General features: G+C 40.4%; 1 protein-coding gene across 1 annotated transcript; it reads left to right on the top strand.

The window, feature by feature from the left end:
- Positions 1-869: 869 nt before the first annotated feature.
- GORASP2 (golgi reassembly stacking protein 2) lies at positions 870-18,539 on the top strand. The gene is made up of 10 exons (XM_064514935.1): positions 870-1,035; positions 9,390-9,470; positions 11,677-11,880; positions 12,303-12,389; positions 12,837-12,967; positions 13,560-13,692; positions 13,806-13,929; positions 14,314-14,400; positions 16,586-16,696; positions 17,498-18,539. The coding sequence occupies exons 1-10, from the start codon at positions 973-975 to the stop codon at positions 17,815-17,817; spliced, it is 1,341 nt and encodes a 446-aa protein (XP_064371005.1). The 5' UTR covers positions 870-972; the 3' UTR covers positions 17,818-18,539.
- Positions 18,540-19,540: the final 1,001 nt, after the last annotated feature.

The following is a 19,540-nucleotide window of genomic DNA, read 5'->3' on the forward strand; positions in this document are numbered from 1 at the left end:
TAGGGCCCATCCCAATTTTCTATACCTCTTTATTATACCTTATAAATGAACTATTAATATCTAGCCAATTTCCCAGCCGTATTACTGTCCAAGCTCCATTGCAGCTGAAAAATGTACTCGATGCTTTTTGGATGATGGCAATGTCCACTGACAGGTTGGCTAAGCTTTACCTTCTACTGTGAATTTCCAAACTGAATTTTACTTTCGGTGCAGTTTTCACACGGCCACTTAGAGCGAAACCTTGGCCCCAGAGGTGCCAATGACTCGGCTGCCGCTGACTTCAGTGGGAGCAGCGCTTCACCCACGTGTTCTGCAGTTGCAAGAGGAAAAGCAGGTATCACGGCACGCAGGCACTCTGCAGTATTTCCCAACTCCCTTCCCGGCTCCCAGTCCTCTGCGTCTTCCTGTTTCACAAAACGGTACTGAAACGGGCTGGCTGAAGGGGTACGAGGCGGGTTAGGAAACCGTTTGCAACCTGCTTCTCAGAAAGGAGAAAACTGAACAGGAGGAGGACCGGCACACGGAGAGCGGCGCTGCGGGCCGGGCCGGGCCGGGCCGCACCGCTGGCTGTGGCAGCCCCCGCCGGCCGCCCTCTCCGGCGACGCGCGGCCCAGCGCCTCGGCCCCAGGCGTGCTCGGCCCCGGGACGCTGCGACGAGCAACGCGCGGGTTCCGTAACCGAGGCAGCTTCAGCAGCGGGGCAGCGACGCCGTGTCCTACCGCGGCCACCGTACGGCTCCCCCTGCCCCCGCCTGCAGCCAGGTGGTGACGCGCCTTCGGGCGCCGGCGGGCGGCTCCGTGCGGCACAACAGCGGCAGCGGCGGGCGGGCGGCGGCAGGGGGCGCTGCGCGAGCGGCGGCGCCGCGCGGCTTCCCAGCATGCCGCGCGCGCGGCCCCCGCCCCTGCCGAGCCGGGCGGGCGGCAGTGCCACGTCCGAGGGGTGTGGGGCTTTGTGCGGAGCCGCGCCGCCGCCATGGGCGCCTCGCAGAGCGTCGAGATCCCCGGCGGGGGCACCGAGGGCTACCACGTCCTGCGGGTGAGGGCGGCGGCGCGCGGCGGCGCGCGGGCGGCCGTTGGGCCTCGGCGGCCGTTGGGCCCGGCGGTGGCCGAGCGGGCTGGGGGCCGCGCGGGGGCTTCCCTTGCACAGAGGGGCGGCGGGGGCGAGTCTCCTCCCCCCCCTCCCGGCCCACCGCACCGCGCTCCCCGGCGGGGCTCTGCGGGCGCCTCGAGGAGGGCTGGGGTCGCGGGGCCTCCCCCGGGCCGCGCGGGGCTGCCGGGGCCTGCGCCGTGTCCCGCTCCCGGCCGCAGCTCCCGCCCGGACGGGGTGTCCAGGCCGCCTCTTCCCGGGGAGACGTGGTGGCCCTGGCGGCACCCCGTGCTGCGCCCGGCGCGCGCTCGGGTTGTGAGTGGGCCGAGGGTCGCAGCGTGGGAGGCGATGCTGCTCTCTGAGCTGCCTTTGGGGCAGAGACCGTTTCTCCTCTAGAAAAACGCTTTTGGCGTGCTAGCTTGCACATACTGCAGCGCAGTTCAAGAGCTGCGTTACTTTGGGTGGCGAAGTCAGAATGCACGTTCCCCGTCAAGCTTTACCTTGATTATTGTATCGCCATCTGAGCTGTAATCACTTCATCTCGATGGTCGTTCCAGGGGTGTTAGGTTAAGCTGTTTAAGTGACAGACCCCGTATGTGCCTGAGTTGCTAGCTGGTGTTCATTAGGGGTGAAGGTGGCACTGCTATTTTTAATAGCTGCATAGCTCTTCTTCAGGCTAGAGCCAGTCAGCACAACTTGTGCTTGTGCTCTTGTGAATATTGTTGAAGGCTGAACTATGACAAGGACAGGAAATCTTTTCAAAGGGTCTGTTAAGGAAGATCAAACTCCAAAGTGTGTTGTATTATTTCCTGACAACTTATGACCTCTCAATCTGGTACTTTTCAAATATGAGAGGTACTTGTTATGCACTTTCAGAAATGAATTTGTGATGAGTAGGTGTCCCTTGATTAGAATCGGTTTCTTTTTCAAGAGAAGAGGTGATCTTTAGGCTCTACAGAGAATAAGTGACAAAGGAATGTAATGTATTTTGGACACCATAATGTTTCATATAGTATAAACATAAAAGACTGTTATAGAGATATGGTTTATCTGTAAAGCATTAAAGGACTTGGTGAATGGAGAGAAATATTCAGTTGTATAAAGCAGGAGGGAGAATTTTTGACACAGTGCGAAACCAAGTAGTTGAATCCTACAGCATTCAAAATATTGAAATATTTGGCTTCTTTTAGACAAGCTGCACACTCCAGCAAGTTATTGTGATGTATTAGGCTTCATCAGCATAGTTTATGTTGAATTGTTGTGGTAGAGAGACGCCAGCTAGTAATGTGAGACAATATATTGTTTTTTCTGCATATAAAGGAATAAAAGTAAGGGCAGAGATGGGAGCTTAGGTATTCTTAGGGCTTATGTAGCCTGACTAGAATGAGGGATGGGCCTTGAATAAGTACCACTGAAGTTAGGAGTAGGACTACTTGTGATGAGGCTAGATGAGCATGGTAACTCTGTCTTGACAAACTATAGAAAAAATGTGAGTAATATTATGCAGGAGTTCTTTGTATTTTTTCCTCAAAGACTGTAATTGCAGGTTCAAAAAGTGGCCATTAATGGTGAGAATAAATACTTTCCATTCCTAAGACAATGTTTAAATAAAAATGTGACTTTATTCGATACTTAGATCTTATGCCGACAGCTAGTTAAGGTAGTAGTGATACTGTGATACATGGGTTTATAAAATATCATTGCCTTATTTGTAATCGTCTCAGAAGATCAACTGAAATTAACAGACTTGAGACATTTTGCGTTAAGAATTCTGAAGCAATACAGGAGTTTCATGATTTGCAGTTTCTGGGTGGTTAGAAAGATTCTTAAGGATGCAATATACGTGTGATGGCAGTCAAGACTAGGTAGCTGATGCTGTTGCTATATCCTGGCCATCTGTATGGCCTTTCAAACAGAAACTTTAGTTTGCAAAAGTTCTTCTGAACCACTGCAGCTTTGAACACAGTGTGTTGCAATACACTCACTCTGATTTTTGTTTGGTTTGTTTTACCATAGTGCATCATGTTCAAATCTAGAGGTTTCCCAAACTCTTGTTCCTGAAGGACTGTTTAACAGTGTTCGGGGTAAGAGCTCTGTAAAATTATTTACAATGCAACAGCTTTGTTTGGCAGAAAGCCTACAAAAAGCTTAGGTGGGCTAAGTTAAAGGTCTTGTGAGCTGCCTTTTGGAAGTCCCTTCTCTAGCCTGTGTTCCACGTGCAGCAGCAGAATGGTACCTGGATTTTTCCCTTGAATCTGATGCACTGGGCAGCACAGTAACTTTGCTAGGGTTAGTTCGCCCTTGTCCCCACCATAGCATTTATGCCATTGAGCTAGAGCACAAATACCTTTACTGTAGACACGGCACCAGAGGAATTATTTGTTGGCATCTGGCCTTCTCAGATGAGCTGTCTGACTAGAGTTAACTTCACTTATTAAAAGTATGCAAGAGTACTAGAGTGCTGTTAATTCACTCTTGTGGATTAATATTTACTTACTTGGTCTAGCTTGCTGGCAGTGCACTGCAAATGTATGTAGACTAACACGATGAAAAAAGGGGCATTTTTCGAGTGTCAGTTGTTCCACAAAGCTTTTGATAAGGAAACATTGATGTTCTGATCAAATCTGAGCATGCAAATGTAATTGGCAGCTGCACGTTAAAGAAGTTGGTTTCTGAGGAGACAGCTGTATTTACATTAAATATGAGAAAGGACTTGCATGTTATCCTAAGCAGACTGGTGTCTCTGTTTTTCACCGTACTTTCATGATGATGTCTTCAGGTGGCACAACAAAGAGCAACTTTTTTTTTTTCCTTCCCTGTGGATAGGCACCTTAAATTACATCAGGAGCTGAGTCTAATATGAACTAGGTCAGTGCTTTTATGTAGCTGGGAATGTGCATTCACAGTTACAATTTTGAATGTTTATGTTGAAATGTATGTGATATACAAATGACTAGAATTTTCTTCTTTAATTTTTTCCCAAATTAATTTTACAGTCTGTGTTCTGCAGTGAGTTTGTTGGAGACAAGTGCATTCAGCTCACACTGTTAGAGAGCTCTGCACAAAGGCTCTGTCTGGACCAACTCTTGGTAGAACTTGCTCCACAGATAATAGTATTTTCTTTAAATTTATACTCAAGTAGACTTTTTTATGAACTCAATATTTTAATCCGGATAAATGAGAATGGTAGAAGGAGAAACTGCAGTAGTCTTTCTGTGTTAGAGATCTAACTCGGATAAAGTCAGATTTCCTTGATAAAACCCAACTTCTGTAAAGCGTATGTTGTGATGGTTCTTTAAGGTTTCATTACTTGCTGGAAGAACTAGAACAAACTCAGAAAATGTTTTAAATTATTGGAAGAACTTATTTGTTAAGTTAAAACGAGTAAATGATTGAGTAGGGAGATAAATGGAAAATGAGTGTTAGAAGGCCACAGAATAAATGAAGCATCTTGTTAGAATGACCCTAGGAGCCAAGAAGTAGTTGCCAGAGCAGATGAGCAAACTGGGACTCTTACAAGTAACAGCTTTCTCAAAGTGAGACTTTCAGATCGTACAAACTGTTTCCCTACCAGACAGTTTTTGTTGTTGTTTTTTTGGTTTTGTTTTGGGGAGTTTTTTTTTCTTTTAGCTAGAGATAAAAATTTTAATGGGTAATAAGAATACGTACAAATTGACTTTGAAGCAGAGTTACAAACTTTTGTTACTCTTGTCTCTTGGTAGGTAGGTCTGACTGTAAGTCATTTTTTGAAACAATTTGTTTTTTGGCATACATTTTATTAATCACACATGCTTTTGCTGTTAGACTTTTATTTACTGATTCATTTTGTGTGCTGATAAATCTTTTTTCTTTTTTTACCTGGTACCTCTCGGGCTGTGTTTTGTGTGGCTTGTTAGGGCAGTAGTTTGCCTCTATGTGCAGTATTGCTCTTCAAAACAGAATGAAGTGAACTTTTAAATAACTTTCTTGTTCAGCAAGGCAAAACTACTGAAGTTTGCACAGGCTGTTGTAATGACTTGACAATTTCTTCAAGTAACAAATGACTTAAGAATTTTTATATACGAGAGCGGTGTATGTCACTGTGTTACGTGCTCTTCTGCCTAAAAAGGTACGTAACAGCAGCAGTGCTCAAGGTTTAAATTTCTAACTTTTCCTTGAGTGCTTCTGTTTGGTATAGTAGATATGCAAATATGTGGCCGTAAAGAGATTTCTTCTTTTATAAAGAAAAGCTTATGTTTTAAAAACTCAGTGTGAATGCTCTGTGCTAAAATGAAATTTGATGCTGTGTGTATGGGGTCAGTTTCCTTGCAAAGAGCTTATAAAGCTTTCCCTCTGGAAAACAGGGTGTTTCATAAAGAAATACAATGCAGCCATACAGTGTAATGTATTAAAATAGCTGACAGAAATAAAATTGATTCTATCAGACGTAATAGATGAATTGCTTATAGATAATGCATAATGAAGTTTTATTACCCATTCCAAAGTGCATACAAGACCTATACATTTTTTTTTCAGCATTTTGTGGCTAATAACATAAATACTGTTTAGGAAGGATTTCTTATTTAGCAAAAAAATGCTTCAAAGCTGCTGCACCCAGGAAGTGGTGTATTTAGTACACCAACCGGAATGTCTTCATTTGGATACAGATTTTCAAATTTGCATGCTTGAAGTTAAGCTCCTAAAAACCTAAGTGGGCACTTGTTTAAGATATGTGACTTTCAAAGGTGGTGAGAGCCTTCATCTGTCATAGATGTCAGTGATACTGATGAGGATTTAGAGCCTCTGAAAATTAGGGTTGGCATGTCTAATTCCATATGCCAGAACGCTGCTCTTGCTCGAGACTTAAAACTGTGACCAATTATGTTGCTGAGCAGCCTTGTTATAACGTGTAATAGGTAACCCTAGAGGGACTGTGTGGGAAAGGTGCTCAGCAAAGACAAGCTTTATTTATTTATTTTTTTTACCAAACATAAGTCTTTTTAGTAATACAGATGAGAATTAAAGCATCTTGACCTTGAAACTCTTTCTCTCTTGAATTCTTAAAAGTGAATTGAAACTGAATAATGAGTAAGCTGTGTGCTCAGCAGCCTTGCTGTCTGTCGCAGTGTTGTCAGCTCAGAGAGAAACAGAAGTCCTGTAGAATTATATAAGACTGAAAGGGTCATGTAGCACTCTTCTCCCTTTCTCCCTGCTGAAATTCAGGATCAATTACGCATAACTATTCTTCATAGAGGGCTTTTTTTTTTTTTTTTTTTTTGCTTGCTTGCTTGCTCTTAAAAGCTTCTGGTGGTGGCGGCAGTTCCACAGCTTCTCTCTGTAGTCTGTCCCACTGTCTTTCCTTACCATTAGAAAGTCATGGCATTTACCCGCTGGTGTCTCTAACTTGTATGTCTGAAGTAGCAGTTGGCTTTGAGAGAATGAGGCTTCCCGAGTTGCCATCAATGATATCTCACCTACACTAGCATCTGTTGTAAATCGGATTACTTGATTGTTTCTCAGTCCTTATTCAATTACAAAGGCAAGCTACAGAACACTTTTTGGGGAAACACAGAAAAGCTGCACAAAGCCAGATTGCTTGGGAGACCTAGAATTTATATATGGATAAATGGAATCTTTATTTCTGTCATTAATAACAAGGCTTTTGTGCCCTTGTGTTTCCAAGGATTCCCAGTTACCCTTTATTGCTGTAGCTCTTGGGAGAGCTGTCTTGTATGTTCGGCACCACATGATGGTAGAGAGCTGTGCAGTTAGCTGGCTGAAAATAAGATGGTATAACATAAAAACTGCATGCTGTCAGTGTCATTATCGTGCAGGTCTGAGCATGTCACTTCTTTTAGGAGGAGAAATTTCATGTGGAATGAACTCAGCACTTCTGGTTTGCATTTCTGGGACTGGCATACACAGAGACACCTTTTTATTGGTGAAGCTGGGCCTAGACAAGCTAGGGAAATATGACACTTTTTGTGACTGACCCTGTGCATCATAGGGTGAGGAACTGTGATAACAACAAGGATGCAGCTCCGTATTTTTGAGGTGCATGTATTAATTTGTATGAATTATGCAACTATAAGAGCTTCATTATTTTCAGGTACAGCTCCCTGGCAGTCCTTACGTGCCCACTTACAAATAGCCCAAGGAAAGGTGTAGGGGATTCTAATGGATTTGGGGGAAGGTATTCAACATCTGAAGAAAATTTCTTCAAACTAATCACTTAGAACTTGGAAACTTTTACAGTCACTTCATCAGTTTTGGACAGATTGTAAAAACTGTATTTAGAATACCAAGTCTAGACATGTTGGAAGTCAGTGGGCATGACATGGATGGATGCTGAGCATTTATAATTCTTGCTTATCATAGGTGCTCCTTTTAATTTTAGAAGGTTGCCTTATTGAACACTGATCACTGTTGGCTTACAGTGTTCAGGATGTGATCTATCCTCTAATACTCAACTTAGATAGTAAGTAAGTGCTGTCTATATTTGAGTAAAATTACACACGCAGCATCATTTAGCCTCTTTGTGACTCTCTTCATCTGCTTGCAGAGACTGTTCTGAGGATAGCTCTACATTATTGAATGTTTTAATATGTAATGTTTAATTAGCTCTAGGTACAGCCCACTGAAGTCAAAGCAACGTCCGCAGTGTGCCAGAGTTCCCACACCACTAGTATCAGAGGAGCTGCTACATGGAGCTCAGCTCGTACTTTTGCCCTGTTACCTGGTACACAGCTTGCTATCTTATCTCTAGTTATTCTTGGCTAGAGATGTCTTGTACCAACAGGCTGAATTAGTAACACGGAGGCAATCACTTTGGATTTAGTTAGCTGGACTGCAGGTTGCTTTGGGTGATTGAGAGCTGTGGGTGGATTGAGAACAGTTAATGCTTGATACCTGGGGAGAATATTTGCATCCTCAAGTCCAGAAAATTATTTCCAAGGAGCATGCAAGCATCTTGAAGACTCACTTCTGTAGACACACTTCAGGTTCTAGTTAGAAGTGATAAATGGGGGGGTTGTGATGTTATTGCTGCCTACGTTGTTTGTTATTGACTGGGATAATGTTAATTTCATAGTTTTTTGCTGCTTTAACAAAACTTTGATGTGACTCTGGAACTACTGATTCCAGATTATCCTTTAATGGATATTTAGATTATGTAACACTAATATTCTAGGCTTCTGGCATCCATTACAGAAAACTACCCTCAAGTAATCTGGATTTTCCTCTAGGCTCTGATTTTGTGAATATGTTAGGCAGAGATAAATGGACTCTAAGAGGAAGGTTTTGTAGTTGTCAAGCCTAATTCTTTTTCCATATTAGAATATTTTCTTCTAGACAGGTCATATTAAGAAAAGTCACTTTCTGCAGAATCAGACTAGCATTGAACAAACTACCTGTTTTGTACCAGTTGTGTCAGACTAGAATAATACATAATGTAAGAAACGCCACTGTAAAGGATTAAGCTGTAGATCTTTTGGAAGGTGAATATAACATGAAAAGGAAAAGGCCAGTGGGTAAAATGAATCATCTGACAAGTAAGGAAAGCTCTATTCTTTGCTCCAGAGGCCATAGGGAAAGATTGATTGAACTCGTATTGGTGTTACTGTTGGCAATGCATGTAATAGTGAAAAAACAATACTAGCAAAACACCCCTCTGAGTTGCTCTATTTGGAATTAAATGCAGATCAGAAGCTTTTGGGAGCAATGAATATCCACTACTTAGGCTCTGTGCTAGTGGAGTGGTTGGATTATTTGAGCTGCCATGGCTGCAAAATTGCATGTGCCCATTTCTTGCAGCTTGTTGATGCGTTAATGCATCATAGCGTGTACAGTGCCCTCTGTTTCTCAAGAACGTCGACAGGTGATGGTTGTTCGTGAGATGACAACCAGTGCTTACACAGATGTGACTCTACACTTCCTCTAATAAGAGTAAGGTAAAAAGCAAGGTCCAATGTTGGCATTAAGCCTGCACTTTGACTGTAATCTCCTTAATTGAAATAAGTATCTACAATTTATCTGTTGCAGCTGTTGAAGCAGTGCTTGTCCCAGTGAGTAGCAACTGTTGTTTCATTACTCAGTAAAAGGTCTTTAAAAAAAAAAAAAAAAAGAACTTTTTTTTTTCCCCTCACAGTCTATTTTAAGGGAGGCGGTTTTGGTCCAAAATATTATATTTGAACATTAGGAATCATATGTACAAACATCAGTAGCTTCTAAAGAACTCTACAGTTTTGCACAAGTAGAAATGTAGTTCTAATCTAGAAATCAGCATTGGCACACTTCTGCTAAATCCTTGTTTAACTTTCTGATAGGTACAAGAAAACTCACCGGGGCATAGAGCTGGACTGGAGCCCTTCTTTGATTTTATCGTTTCTATTAATGGTTCAAGATTGGTAAGTGTGTTGCTCTTTTATAATGCTGACTGAATACAAGCAATATGTTAAGAATCTCTTTTTAAAGATAAACTAATGCATTTGTTTTATTTAAATGTGTATAAAATATACATCTTTAGTCTAAAATGGGAAAGCCTAACTGCATCAGAAACCAATTTTCTTTACCCCATAGTTACATTTCTATCAAAAATTAAGAGCATAAGGATGCAGACAGATGTGCTCTCTGCCCTCATCTGCACCAGCAGAAGATGATACTACCTACTGATCCACCTCTAGCTGCTTGTGTTAGTTCCCCCTTAGTTCTGTCTGTAAAACTGTGTGAGCACTTGTGAACTCATTTATTTCAGTTGAAACAGGTTGGCTGAAGACCCATTGCCAAAGCTGTTAGTTGGGGAGGAGTCATGTGAGAAAGCTGTTGAGCAGAGCTGTAGTGAGATGACAAACTGTGAGAGCAGTGACAAAGAACAGCTGTATGCTCTTCCACCAGTACAGCTGGATTCAGGAAAGCCTCTACAAAGCTGCGAGGCAGGTCTAAGACTGGGTGGAAGCAGCTCAGAATGTGATGGCTTATCCTCATCTCTGCTGAGGAAATACCCACTCTCCTTGAAAAGATTTGGGCCTTAGGAGGTGTATGAAGTAGGCCCTGTAGTAACTTCAAAAGACCTTTTGACACTGAAGTTGGTCAAAGTGGAAGACTAAAGCCTAGTCATATTCACCTGAGCTTTGATCATAGTGATCATAGTGCCAAAGAAAGAGATAGGTATAGGAAATAGAAATATTTTGTTTATGTGGCGCAGTTCTCACAGATCTGAAATTTTGCCTCAAGAGTCAAAGCAGAGAGTTTGTCACTGAAGAAGTCAGATTAGCCCCCAAGTCCCTTGATTCTTTTTTCTTTTTTTTAACCTTGCTGTTTATGACCTGCTGTTACTGCTACAGGTGATGAGGCTTCTGAATGGAACGTTTCTATTAACAGCATTTATCTTGTTGCCCAGTATTTGTAACACATGATGGTGAGATAGTATTTACACAGGCTTTCAAACCAGAGTTTCAAGCATGGGAGAATATGTGAGCACTTATGCTTGTGGTGTTTTTTTTTTTTTTTTTTTTTTTTTTTTTTTTGTGGGGATCCAATTAAAATATAAGCACTTGAAGTCATTAGCATCAGAAACTCATTTTAACAGATATGTTTTAAAAGTAATTGTGAATGTTTTATAGCCTGCAAAAATGTACCATAGTCTAGTTCATGTTTCAGTTCTCTGGAACTGAAAGTACTAGGGTTTGACTGAAGTCCTACTTCGAAAATTCTGTTGCTATACAAGAAATAATATTTTTAAAGCTGCTGTTTGAAATCAGTTTGCTAGCATTTTAGTAACAAAGAATTACTTAAAACATAAGGATATGGCTTACACTTAAATGTCCTATATGGCCTTTAAATGAACAGATCCATGTCTGAATGACACAAGGCACCACTGCGGTGGAATTGTTAAGCTAGATCAGAGCAACATGTTACATCCATGTGCGAAACGTGGTGTTCTAAGAACAGACAACCTGCGGCCTCAAAGTTGTGTAACTGAGCCTGTAACCAAGATGTCTCTGGGCAGCGCAGCTTAACTTTGGTCCCATGTGGGACTGATGTGCCGCTTCCAGTTGTAGAGCTAGCTGGTTTGGAGATAGCTCAATCCCTACCCTCTGCTCCCTTTTGCAGTACAGGCATCCCCAGTATCTACTGGCAAACACAGTTTCATATGGTATGATTGGCTGGTCTTGGTTTTACTTTTTTTTTTAGTTGCTGTTACTCTACGTTGGTTAGTGTGTCAGTACATTAATCCTGTCATTAATTACTTGGACGTAAGGAATGGTTACTGCTTTGGATATGAACTTTGTTATAGGGACTGAGTTTATGAATGGCAAATAAGAATATCTTCTATCTACTCATTCTAATAAGAATGTCAGATTCGTGCACACTGTGTCACAGGTTAATTAAATGTGGAAAACAAGACTTGTTGCTGTGAAAATTGAGGCTTTCTCTAAAGTTGTATTCTAGAAATGCTAAGGGACTGAAAGCTTACTATGAAATAGCTGTAGAGGTGTATTCTGATAATATGTAATGTTTATAGGATCTTTGGAATACAAAAGTGGTGCTATAAAACTGGACACTTACTGAGTTTAAACACTCTAAACCAAGCTTTTGTTTGAACATTTGCAGAATAAAGACAATGACACTCTCAAGGACCTGTTGAAAGCAAATGTTGAAAAACCTGTAAAGATGCTAGTGTACAGTAGCAAAACACTGGAACTAAGAGAAACATCGGTGACCCCCAGCAACATGTGGGGTGGACAGGGCCTGCTGGGAGTGAGCATTCGTTTCTGCAGCTTTGATGGGGCCAACGAAAATGTATGGCATGTATTGGTGCGTACGAACTTTCAAATAATTTTCTTATTGCAAAATGTGTTGCTTACTGTTAAAGTCTTTAGTCTTTTTACTGAAAAGTAACTTGCATGGGTGTACATAAGCCTTGAGGTCAAATGGATCTGTTTTCTGACTTCATTTTCAGAAAGACTTTTAAAATAGAACTGTATGCCTGTGAGTATATTTTCAAATCTTGCCTTAAAATCAGTGGTGTTATACAATATTCAGAATTCCCGTAACAGTAGCTAAAGAGACTGTCATTTAGCCACTGTTTTACTAGTCCAGTGACTGTCCTACTAATTGCATTAAAAACCTGACCAGTTTTTATGTCTGAATCAGAACATCTGTGAAGTGTGTATGTAACTGCTTTGCTGCTCCCTGACAGTTAGGTAATGTTTTGTAACTTTCCGTCTTAAAACTAGGAAGTGGAACCAAACTCTCCTGCTGCATTAGCTGGACTTAGACCTCATAGTGACTACATCATTGGAGCAGATACTGTCATGAATGAGGTATGTATATATAAATAAGATTTTGAAATTTTTAAACCAAAAAGGGCTTTTGGAAAGATCCCAAATTCTGCTTCTGTTCAGTGCTAGTGGAAGTAACTTAATGCAAAAGGGAAGGAGCATCGTGCCTCTTCGTTGTGCTTATAACACAATTCTGGAAATAAAAACTCTTAAATATCTTTATGTAGTTGGATATGAACTTTTATTTTTGTAGTTAATATTAAAATTTCAAATAAGAGATTTAAAATCTGGGTTGCGCCATGTGTCTTCTGAGTCGTTAGCACAACACAGTATTAAAGTTGTCCTTATGATAATGTGGCAGCACTGCAACAAATACTTAGCAGTTAGCAGGTTCTGTTACAGAAGGGTAGAACTAGGAAGATGATCGTTCACGTATCAAATGCTAAAATTAGGAGGAGAAAGCTTTCATGCATTGTTGTTCTTTTACAGTCTGAAGATCTCTTCTCCCTTATTGAAACACATGAAGCAAAGCCATTAAAACTGTACGTGTACAATACAGACACAGACAACTGTCGGGAAGTGGTGATTACTCCAAATTCTGCCTGGGGTGGAGAAGGCAGGTAAGGAAACAATATATTATCTGGGGGGAAAAAAGACTGCTTCTTGCAGTACTAGCCGAGAACCTGCTAGATTAAGTTCTCTATAAAGACAGAAAAAGACAGTTATATGGCAAATTATATACTTGAAATTCAGATCTAGTTACAAATGGGTTGGAGGTGTGTGTGGGTATTTACCCAGTAAATTTGCCAGTTCAAAAATGCACAAAGTGCAGTAACTGCTTTCTGCATTAACCATTAGGTAGCTGTGAGACTGTAGTATATTCTGTAAGTATTGTGCAGTAGCCAGAACAGAAGACTGCAAATTATAGGCCAAGTTGAATTCTAAGCAGTATAGCTGCTTGGTCCGAATAACAATAAAGCTTATTTTTTTGCTACATGGTTATTGCTAACAGCTACAGAATTTCCTTTCAGTTATCTACCACTGATTATTTCTTTATAGAAAATGAGGCAATATTTATCTTTTTCTGTACCATACAGTTGTAGAGAACATATCTTGAAACTGTTGGCATCTTGAGTCATTCATGCATTGCTTGCTGTAGAGTTCACGCTACTTAAGCAGTTTCACTGACTTTTAAATTTCATATTTTAAAAGCCTAGGATGTGGCATTGGTTATGGGTATTTACATAGGATACCTACGCGGCCATTTGAAGAGGGAAAGAAAATTTCTCTCCCAGGACAGTTGCCTAGTGCATCGCTCAGTCCCCTCAAAGATGGCTTTACAGAGGTACGTTGTTATCTGTTCTTTGGCTTGGTAAAATGGATTGTTAGGTTGTTTCTCTGCTCTTATTGGTTCTGTGGAAACAAAACCCCTAATGATATAACTTTTTTTCCTTTAAGGTTCAGCTGTCATCAGTTAATCCCTCACCCACATTACCCGCTGGTTCGGCAGGACTTGAACAGAGTCTTTCGGGACTTTCTATTAGTTCATCCTCAACTACTGTCAGTAATGTTCTCAGTACAGGTTCGTGTGGAAGTAACTAACTTTTGAAATGCATGGGCATTTTAAGTTTTTTGGATTCACAAATATTCCCGTCAGTTTAATAGAAGATGGTGTTTGTAGAATAAACTTACCTCTTCCCCAAGCTTTTCCCAACAACTAAGGCCTATAGTACTATAGTGGGTCCTGCTTGCTCACAAAAGAATTCCAAGCAACTTCTATCAGAAATACGATATATATTATTTGGAATACTGTTTTTCTTCATCAACATTTTACGATTAATTGTTTAAGGCAAACATTAATTCTCCTGTAAGCTAGTATTTATTTAATTTCACTCCCTCGAGGAAGGGAACTGAAATGTTATATACTTGAAATGAATGGTGGTTGTTTTCCTGTAATCTCTACCAGGTGTTCCAACAGTTCCATTATTACCACCACAAGTAAGTCAATCCCTTGCTTCTGTGCCACCAGTTAACCCAGCAACTACATTACCAGGTGAGTAGGTAAAATTTCTTAAAACATTTCTAAAACAAAACAAAATTTCAGGGAAAAATGGAAGAGGCCTGTCTCTTCCACTGCTTTTTTTTTGGTTTTTTTTAAACAACTTCATTACATCTTATGCATTTCATGTTAAAAATCTTTATACAACCTTTACAATTTTAAGGATTTTTCTAGAGTATGAGCACAGCATATCTATAGCTCAGATGACTGAATTGGCATCAGAGTTCATAATCAGTTACCTTTTATGTCCTCTGCACAATAGATGGGGTGTTTGGGATTTCTCTGGAAAGTATTAGTTGTATTATTTGCAACATTTCTTGTGTTGATACAGTTTGTTGCCATATTTCATAAATTTTATGCTGTAAAATATACAAATAGCTTTACAGTTCCTGGTTCGTCCTTGACAGTCAGACATCATGACAGAAGAAAGATCTGAGAACGCATGTCTTGACTATTTCCTCTGCCTTTTCACCCATAAAAACTCCATTTCAGGAGATTCCTTTTTAATACACAGCTTGATCATTCTTCCTAATGTTAACAGAGGGCTAACAATATAAAACCCTGTGTTGCAGTCACTTGTTTTTGCTTCTGAATTGTATTCAAAGTTATTAATGAATCTATTTAGGTAAACCATTAAAATGTCATATAGCTTTCAGCATTCTGCCATAACATTTTACTGTGAATTACACTATCACTGAACTATTCTGTAACTTAAAGTGTCTTAACAAAAGTGAGTGTCCGTCTACAAAGTAGTGTGCATTATTTCCTGATAATAATGAATATTTTCACCACTAGTACTCCAGAATTATTTGCAGTGGGTAAGATGAGGTTTGTATGGGATTTTGCCATGTAATTAGCACACCGGTGCAGGACTCAATTGTGTGTTCAAAACACTAGAGAAATTATTTTATATTTTATACACTAGTGAGACAAGTAGATAGAAATGTGTCTAAAGTTTTAAAATAATGCCTGTAGGTATGCTCTCTATCACAGAAATATTATATAGTAGAGCTAAATGTGTGTGTACAAGGGCAAGAAACTTTATTCTTGTACTGCTTAGGTAAAATGGCAAACCACTAAGTTCAGTTTTTGTTAGTGTTCTCTTTCCCCTACACCACCAAAAAACCCCAAGCCTACAAATAGTTATTTTCCTTCCACCTTGTTCTCTGAATGGTATGATTGCCATTTGGAAAGCTGTTGAGTTGCTGCTTACCATATGCATGTCCATACTAGTGAAACTGTAAATCTTAAGTATGCAGCCTGTTTAATAATTGAGTGCATATGTGTGCAGTGCAGTTCAGATTTTTTTCAGTTTTAAAAAAAGTTGGCTTGTAGCTGAGCTGGAAGTTCTTTGAGTCAGATGAAGGTCTATCTTTGTGGCTAATAAACTCATAGGTAAGTAGAAGACTGCTTTTTTTAATCAAAATCTTTGTACTGTGGCCTTGCTTAAGACTTTCTCCTTCTCCCTCTTATTACTGTAGTATTAAGACTTTATTTCAGAATTAGTTTTCCCTGAATAAACACAAAGTAGGAAGAGAGCCACTGTCACAGAAATGCAGCTCTTCTAAGACAGGAAAACCATGGGAGGAAAGATGTTCCACAGCAAACACACCGATGGAAAGAGTTTGTTATGCTCATCCTATGTTTCTGTTGTATTTTCAGTCCTTCCTAACATTAAAAGTTACTTTGTCTTCCCTTTTTCATATATTTTTGTATGTAACTTTTAGTTATAAACTGAGTAGAAAAGACTAATAGTAGTATTTTCTGATCCTTAATATGTCTTTCTTTCTACCTGTTTCATCCTATTATGCTCTGCTGCCATTCAAGTTAGGAATAGAGGGCTTCCGGTACAGTGCTACAGTGAAATAGCTACCATTGTTAAAAGCGGAGCTTTGAATTCAAAACTTCATTCCTTGAAGTACAATTTTACTTTCCTCAGAGAAAAATAAAAAGGGTGGGATTAGATATTTTCTAATCCTGACCTCCAGCAACAAGCAACTGTTTTCATTGTGTAACTTGAAGAGTCAGACTCAGGTTAATTTGCATTTTCACCTGTAAATATGCTAATCAAGATGTAATGCAATATAAAATAACTTTAAATGGTCAATAAGATCTCAGAAAGAATTGAAAAGGCAAGTTTGACAAGCTTTCAACTGTAACTTCTCTACTCTTCTTTTAGGTCTGATGCCATTGCCAGCAGGGCTTCCCAACCTGACTGATCTGTCCAAACTTAATTTACCTGCACCACACATCGTTCCTGGGGCAGAATTACCAGAAATCATACAGCCTGGTATGGGCCTCCTACAAATGGAAACATTGCAGTTCTCCTTGGTGATCTCTGACACACTGATTTAGAGCTAGCTCTGATCTTTGTTATCTGATGGACTCCTGAAGGAAATAAATGGAATGTTTGCCTGAGATAGAAGTTGGCAGTAGTGCCCAGATTGGGTAGACAAGGAATAATCTATTACTGAGCCTATGCCTGTGTTTAGCTGGTTCATCTTACATTACCTGATTTATGATCTAAGAAGAGGTTGTCCAGTGCTAAAAATGAAAGTATATAGTTTTGTAGGGAGAAGAAAATATGAGGTGTTTGCTAGCCAAGGAGATTGAAGCATCCTGATTGAATGCCAAGAAGTACCAACTAATACTAGATTTATGGTATTGAATAAAACAAAACTGCTGAAGATGCACACAGAGCAAGCGAAAAAGAAAACTGGAAGCTTACATGGAATAAAATTCTTAAGTTCTTGTCTCTGGCAGTTTCAATGAATGCCAGAAAAATCTAGTCATCAGGATTAACATGTTAAAGACATGGTCATCTGGGGAGAGGGAACATCAGCATGTACAAGGAAGCAAACTTGAGCTTATTCAGATTCTTCAATTCTGAAATCCAGAAGGTATCAGGCTTTGAAACTAGCCTGCTGAATCAGCAGATACATCATGCTCACATTGAGTTTAAAAGGTTATATCCTCTCCAAGAATAAATGGGAGTTAGAGAAGGAAAAATATTAAGCACTGAATCTCTCTGTACCTATCTGTGGTATGCAGTGGCTCACTGCTTTTTTCATTTTTTTCTTCTCTTTTCTAGGTTTGCCTTCCCTTCCTTCCTTGCCACCTCTGAATCTGATGGGAATAACACCTCTATCAATGCCACCCAAATGTGTTCCTCTGCTTCCTTTGGTCACAGAGGTATCTACAGTGCCTGCAGATTTGCTTCCCTCCATCACTCAAGCTGGAAGCTTTTCCATTGACCCTGGCACTACTGTAAATGTAGAACAGACCTCTGCGCTCACCTTGGATAGTGCTATCCCAACTTCTAAGGCAACTATTGTTGACAGATCAAGTGAATCCTCTACAGTTAATGAGAAAGCATCTGGGATCACAGATATACAAGCTTCTGAATCATAACTCCAGATGGCTCTGTTGGATTGGCTTGGTATTTATTTAGCCATGGGATACATATTTGAAGAGCAAGCTATCATTAATTTCATACTAGTTTGTACTTAATCTTTAGGAGTCCTGTAAATAATATGGAGGTATAATAAAAATAAAGGGGATTTATAAAGTGTGCGTGGTGGGAGGGGAGGAAGAGTACTTGTACTTAACCAAAAAAAAGTTAAGGTGGTAAATAGTATTCCACTGCCAAATTTGGAGGTATATGTTTTTAATATAGGCTGACAGCTTTAGTCTGCTAGGCCTCTACTTGCTTATAATTACCAACTTTTGCTTCTGATAGAAATGAAGCAATTCTTGCGTGTGACATTTACATACCATAGTTCTTGTTCTTTGCAAGTATCTTGTTACTACAGTGGGGATGAAAACGTTCAGTCTGAGTTGTAAATTTTAACTTTGCAAAACTTCCACCTAAAGATATTAAAGTTGCTGAGTGACCTGTTAACTGACATCTCTTTATTCAGCTTGTACACAAATCTTTATTTTTAAGCTCATAAGAGATGCTCAAGCCATGTTTTGTGACTGCTGCTGTGTTGCTTCACACACCCACTGTACAATGGCATTTGGAAGAGAATATAGGAAATGTTAAATGTAGCACACAATTTGGCACTTCATGACTACTGTAAGACAAATTAATGGATAAAGCATACATACAGCAATAAATTCCTGGAATTTTACCCTTTGTGTGACAAAATAGCACATTTCTTTAATGCAAAAACTCTCATTTAACTCTATTTAATTCAACGCTCTCTGGCACCGAGCAGTGAAAGGGCTTCTCCAAGAGAGGAATGTCAGACTTTGTAATGGCAGACAGAGTCAGCACTAGGAGTTAAGGCTCAGTGTAGCAATGGGTCATGAAGTATGCCCACATATGATGCATACCTGTCTTTTTAAATTGATGTTCAGAATGAAAACTGTAGATTAAGGTGGCTTTTCCCATTGCTGAAGTGCAGCTATCCCTTTCATACAGCAGAGCCACCCTTGTATAAACTGGTGTGTGCACTGTCTTTCAGGTGGATTGCCTTAGGTCCTGGTATTAGGTACAGCTTCCTTATTTTGCAGTTCATGTGGCAGACTTCCACACTGGTCCGGTCCCTCTACGCTACTGGGATTTCACTTACACTTGTTTTTTGCAAGTATGTGCAAACTTGTGCTAGATCATCAGCGAGTTGGAGCTATAGTCAGTCTCAGCAGCTACATGATTTCTTTTGATAATGCAGTGTGCCTCATTAGTGTTTGTTTGGAATAGTAGTTGCATCTCATTGCAGATCATAACACCTCAAAGAATTAGTACAAGTGCAAACCTTATCCAGTACCTGTTGTCCTGTCTCATCTCTATTACTTAGGTATTTGTCATTCCTTTGGCCCATTAATGCATATGTCCTCATTGCCTGTGAGGCCTTTAAATACCTATGTCAAAGACAGACCCAGAACACGTCTCTGTTTCACACTGTACAGTTTCTCAACTGCTTGGAGCCTGCAGTCCCTCTGCCCTTGGTAAGTAAGGAGTTTGCTGTTCTCAGAATGTGTTTTTGAGACACCTCTGTATTGCCAGCGCCACACACTTCAGAATTAAACCTTGGAATGAGAATAAGGATGTTTCCTCTTTTCTTTGCTGTGTACAAAGACAGAGTGGGTATTGTGCTCCACAAATTCTTACACTTCTAGCAATCCTTCC

Source organism: Dromaius novaehollandiae, chromosome 7, assembly GCF_036370855.1.
Source record: "Dromaius novaehollandiae isolate bDroNov1 chromosome 7, bDroNov1.hap1, whole genome shotgun sequence".
Taxonomy (NCBI): Eukaryota; Metazoa; Chordata; class Aves; order Casuariiformes; family Dromaiidae; genus Dromaius; species Dromaius novaehollandiae.

Coding starts and splice junctions, on each gene's coding strand:
- GORASP2 (XM_064514935.1), top strand. CDS start 973: ATGGGCGCCTCGCAGAGCGTCGAGATCCCCGGCGGGGGCACCGAGGGC. Junction 12,390..12,836: donor CAGATACTGTCATGAATGAG/GTATGTATATAT, acceptor GTTCTTTTACAG/TCTGAAGATCTCTTCTCCCT. Junction 14,401..16,585: donor CCCAGCAACTACATTACCAG/GTGAGTAGGTAA, acceptor CTCTTCTTTTAG/GTCTGATGCCATTGCCAGCA.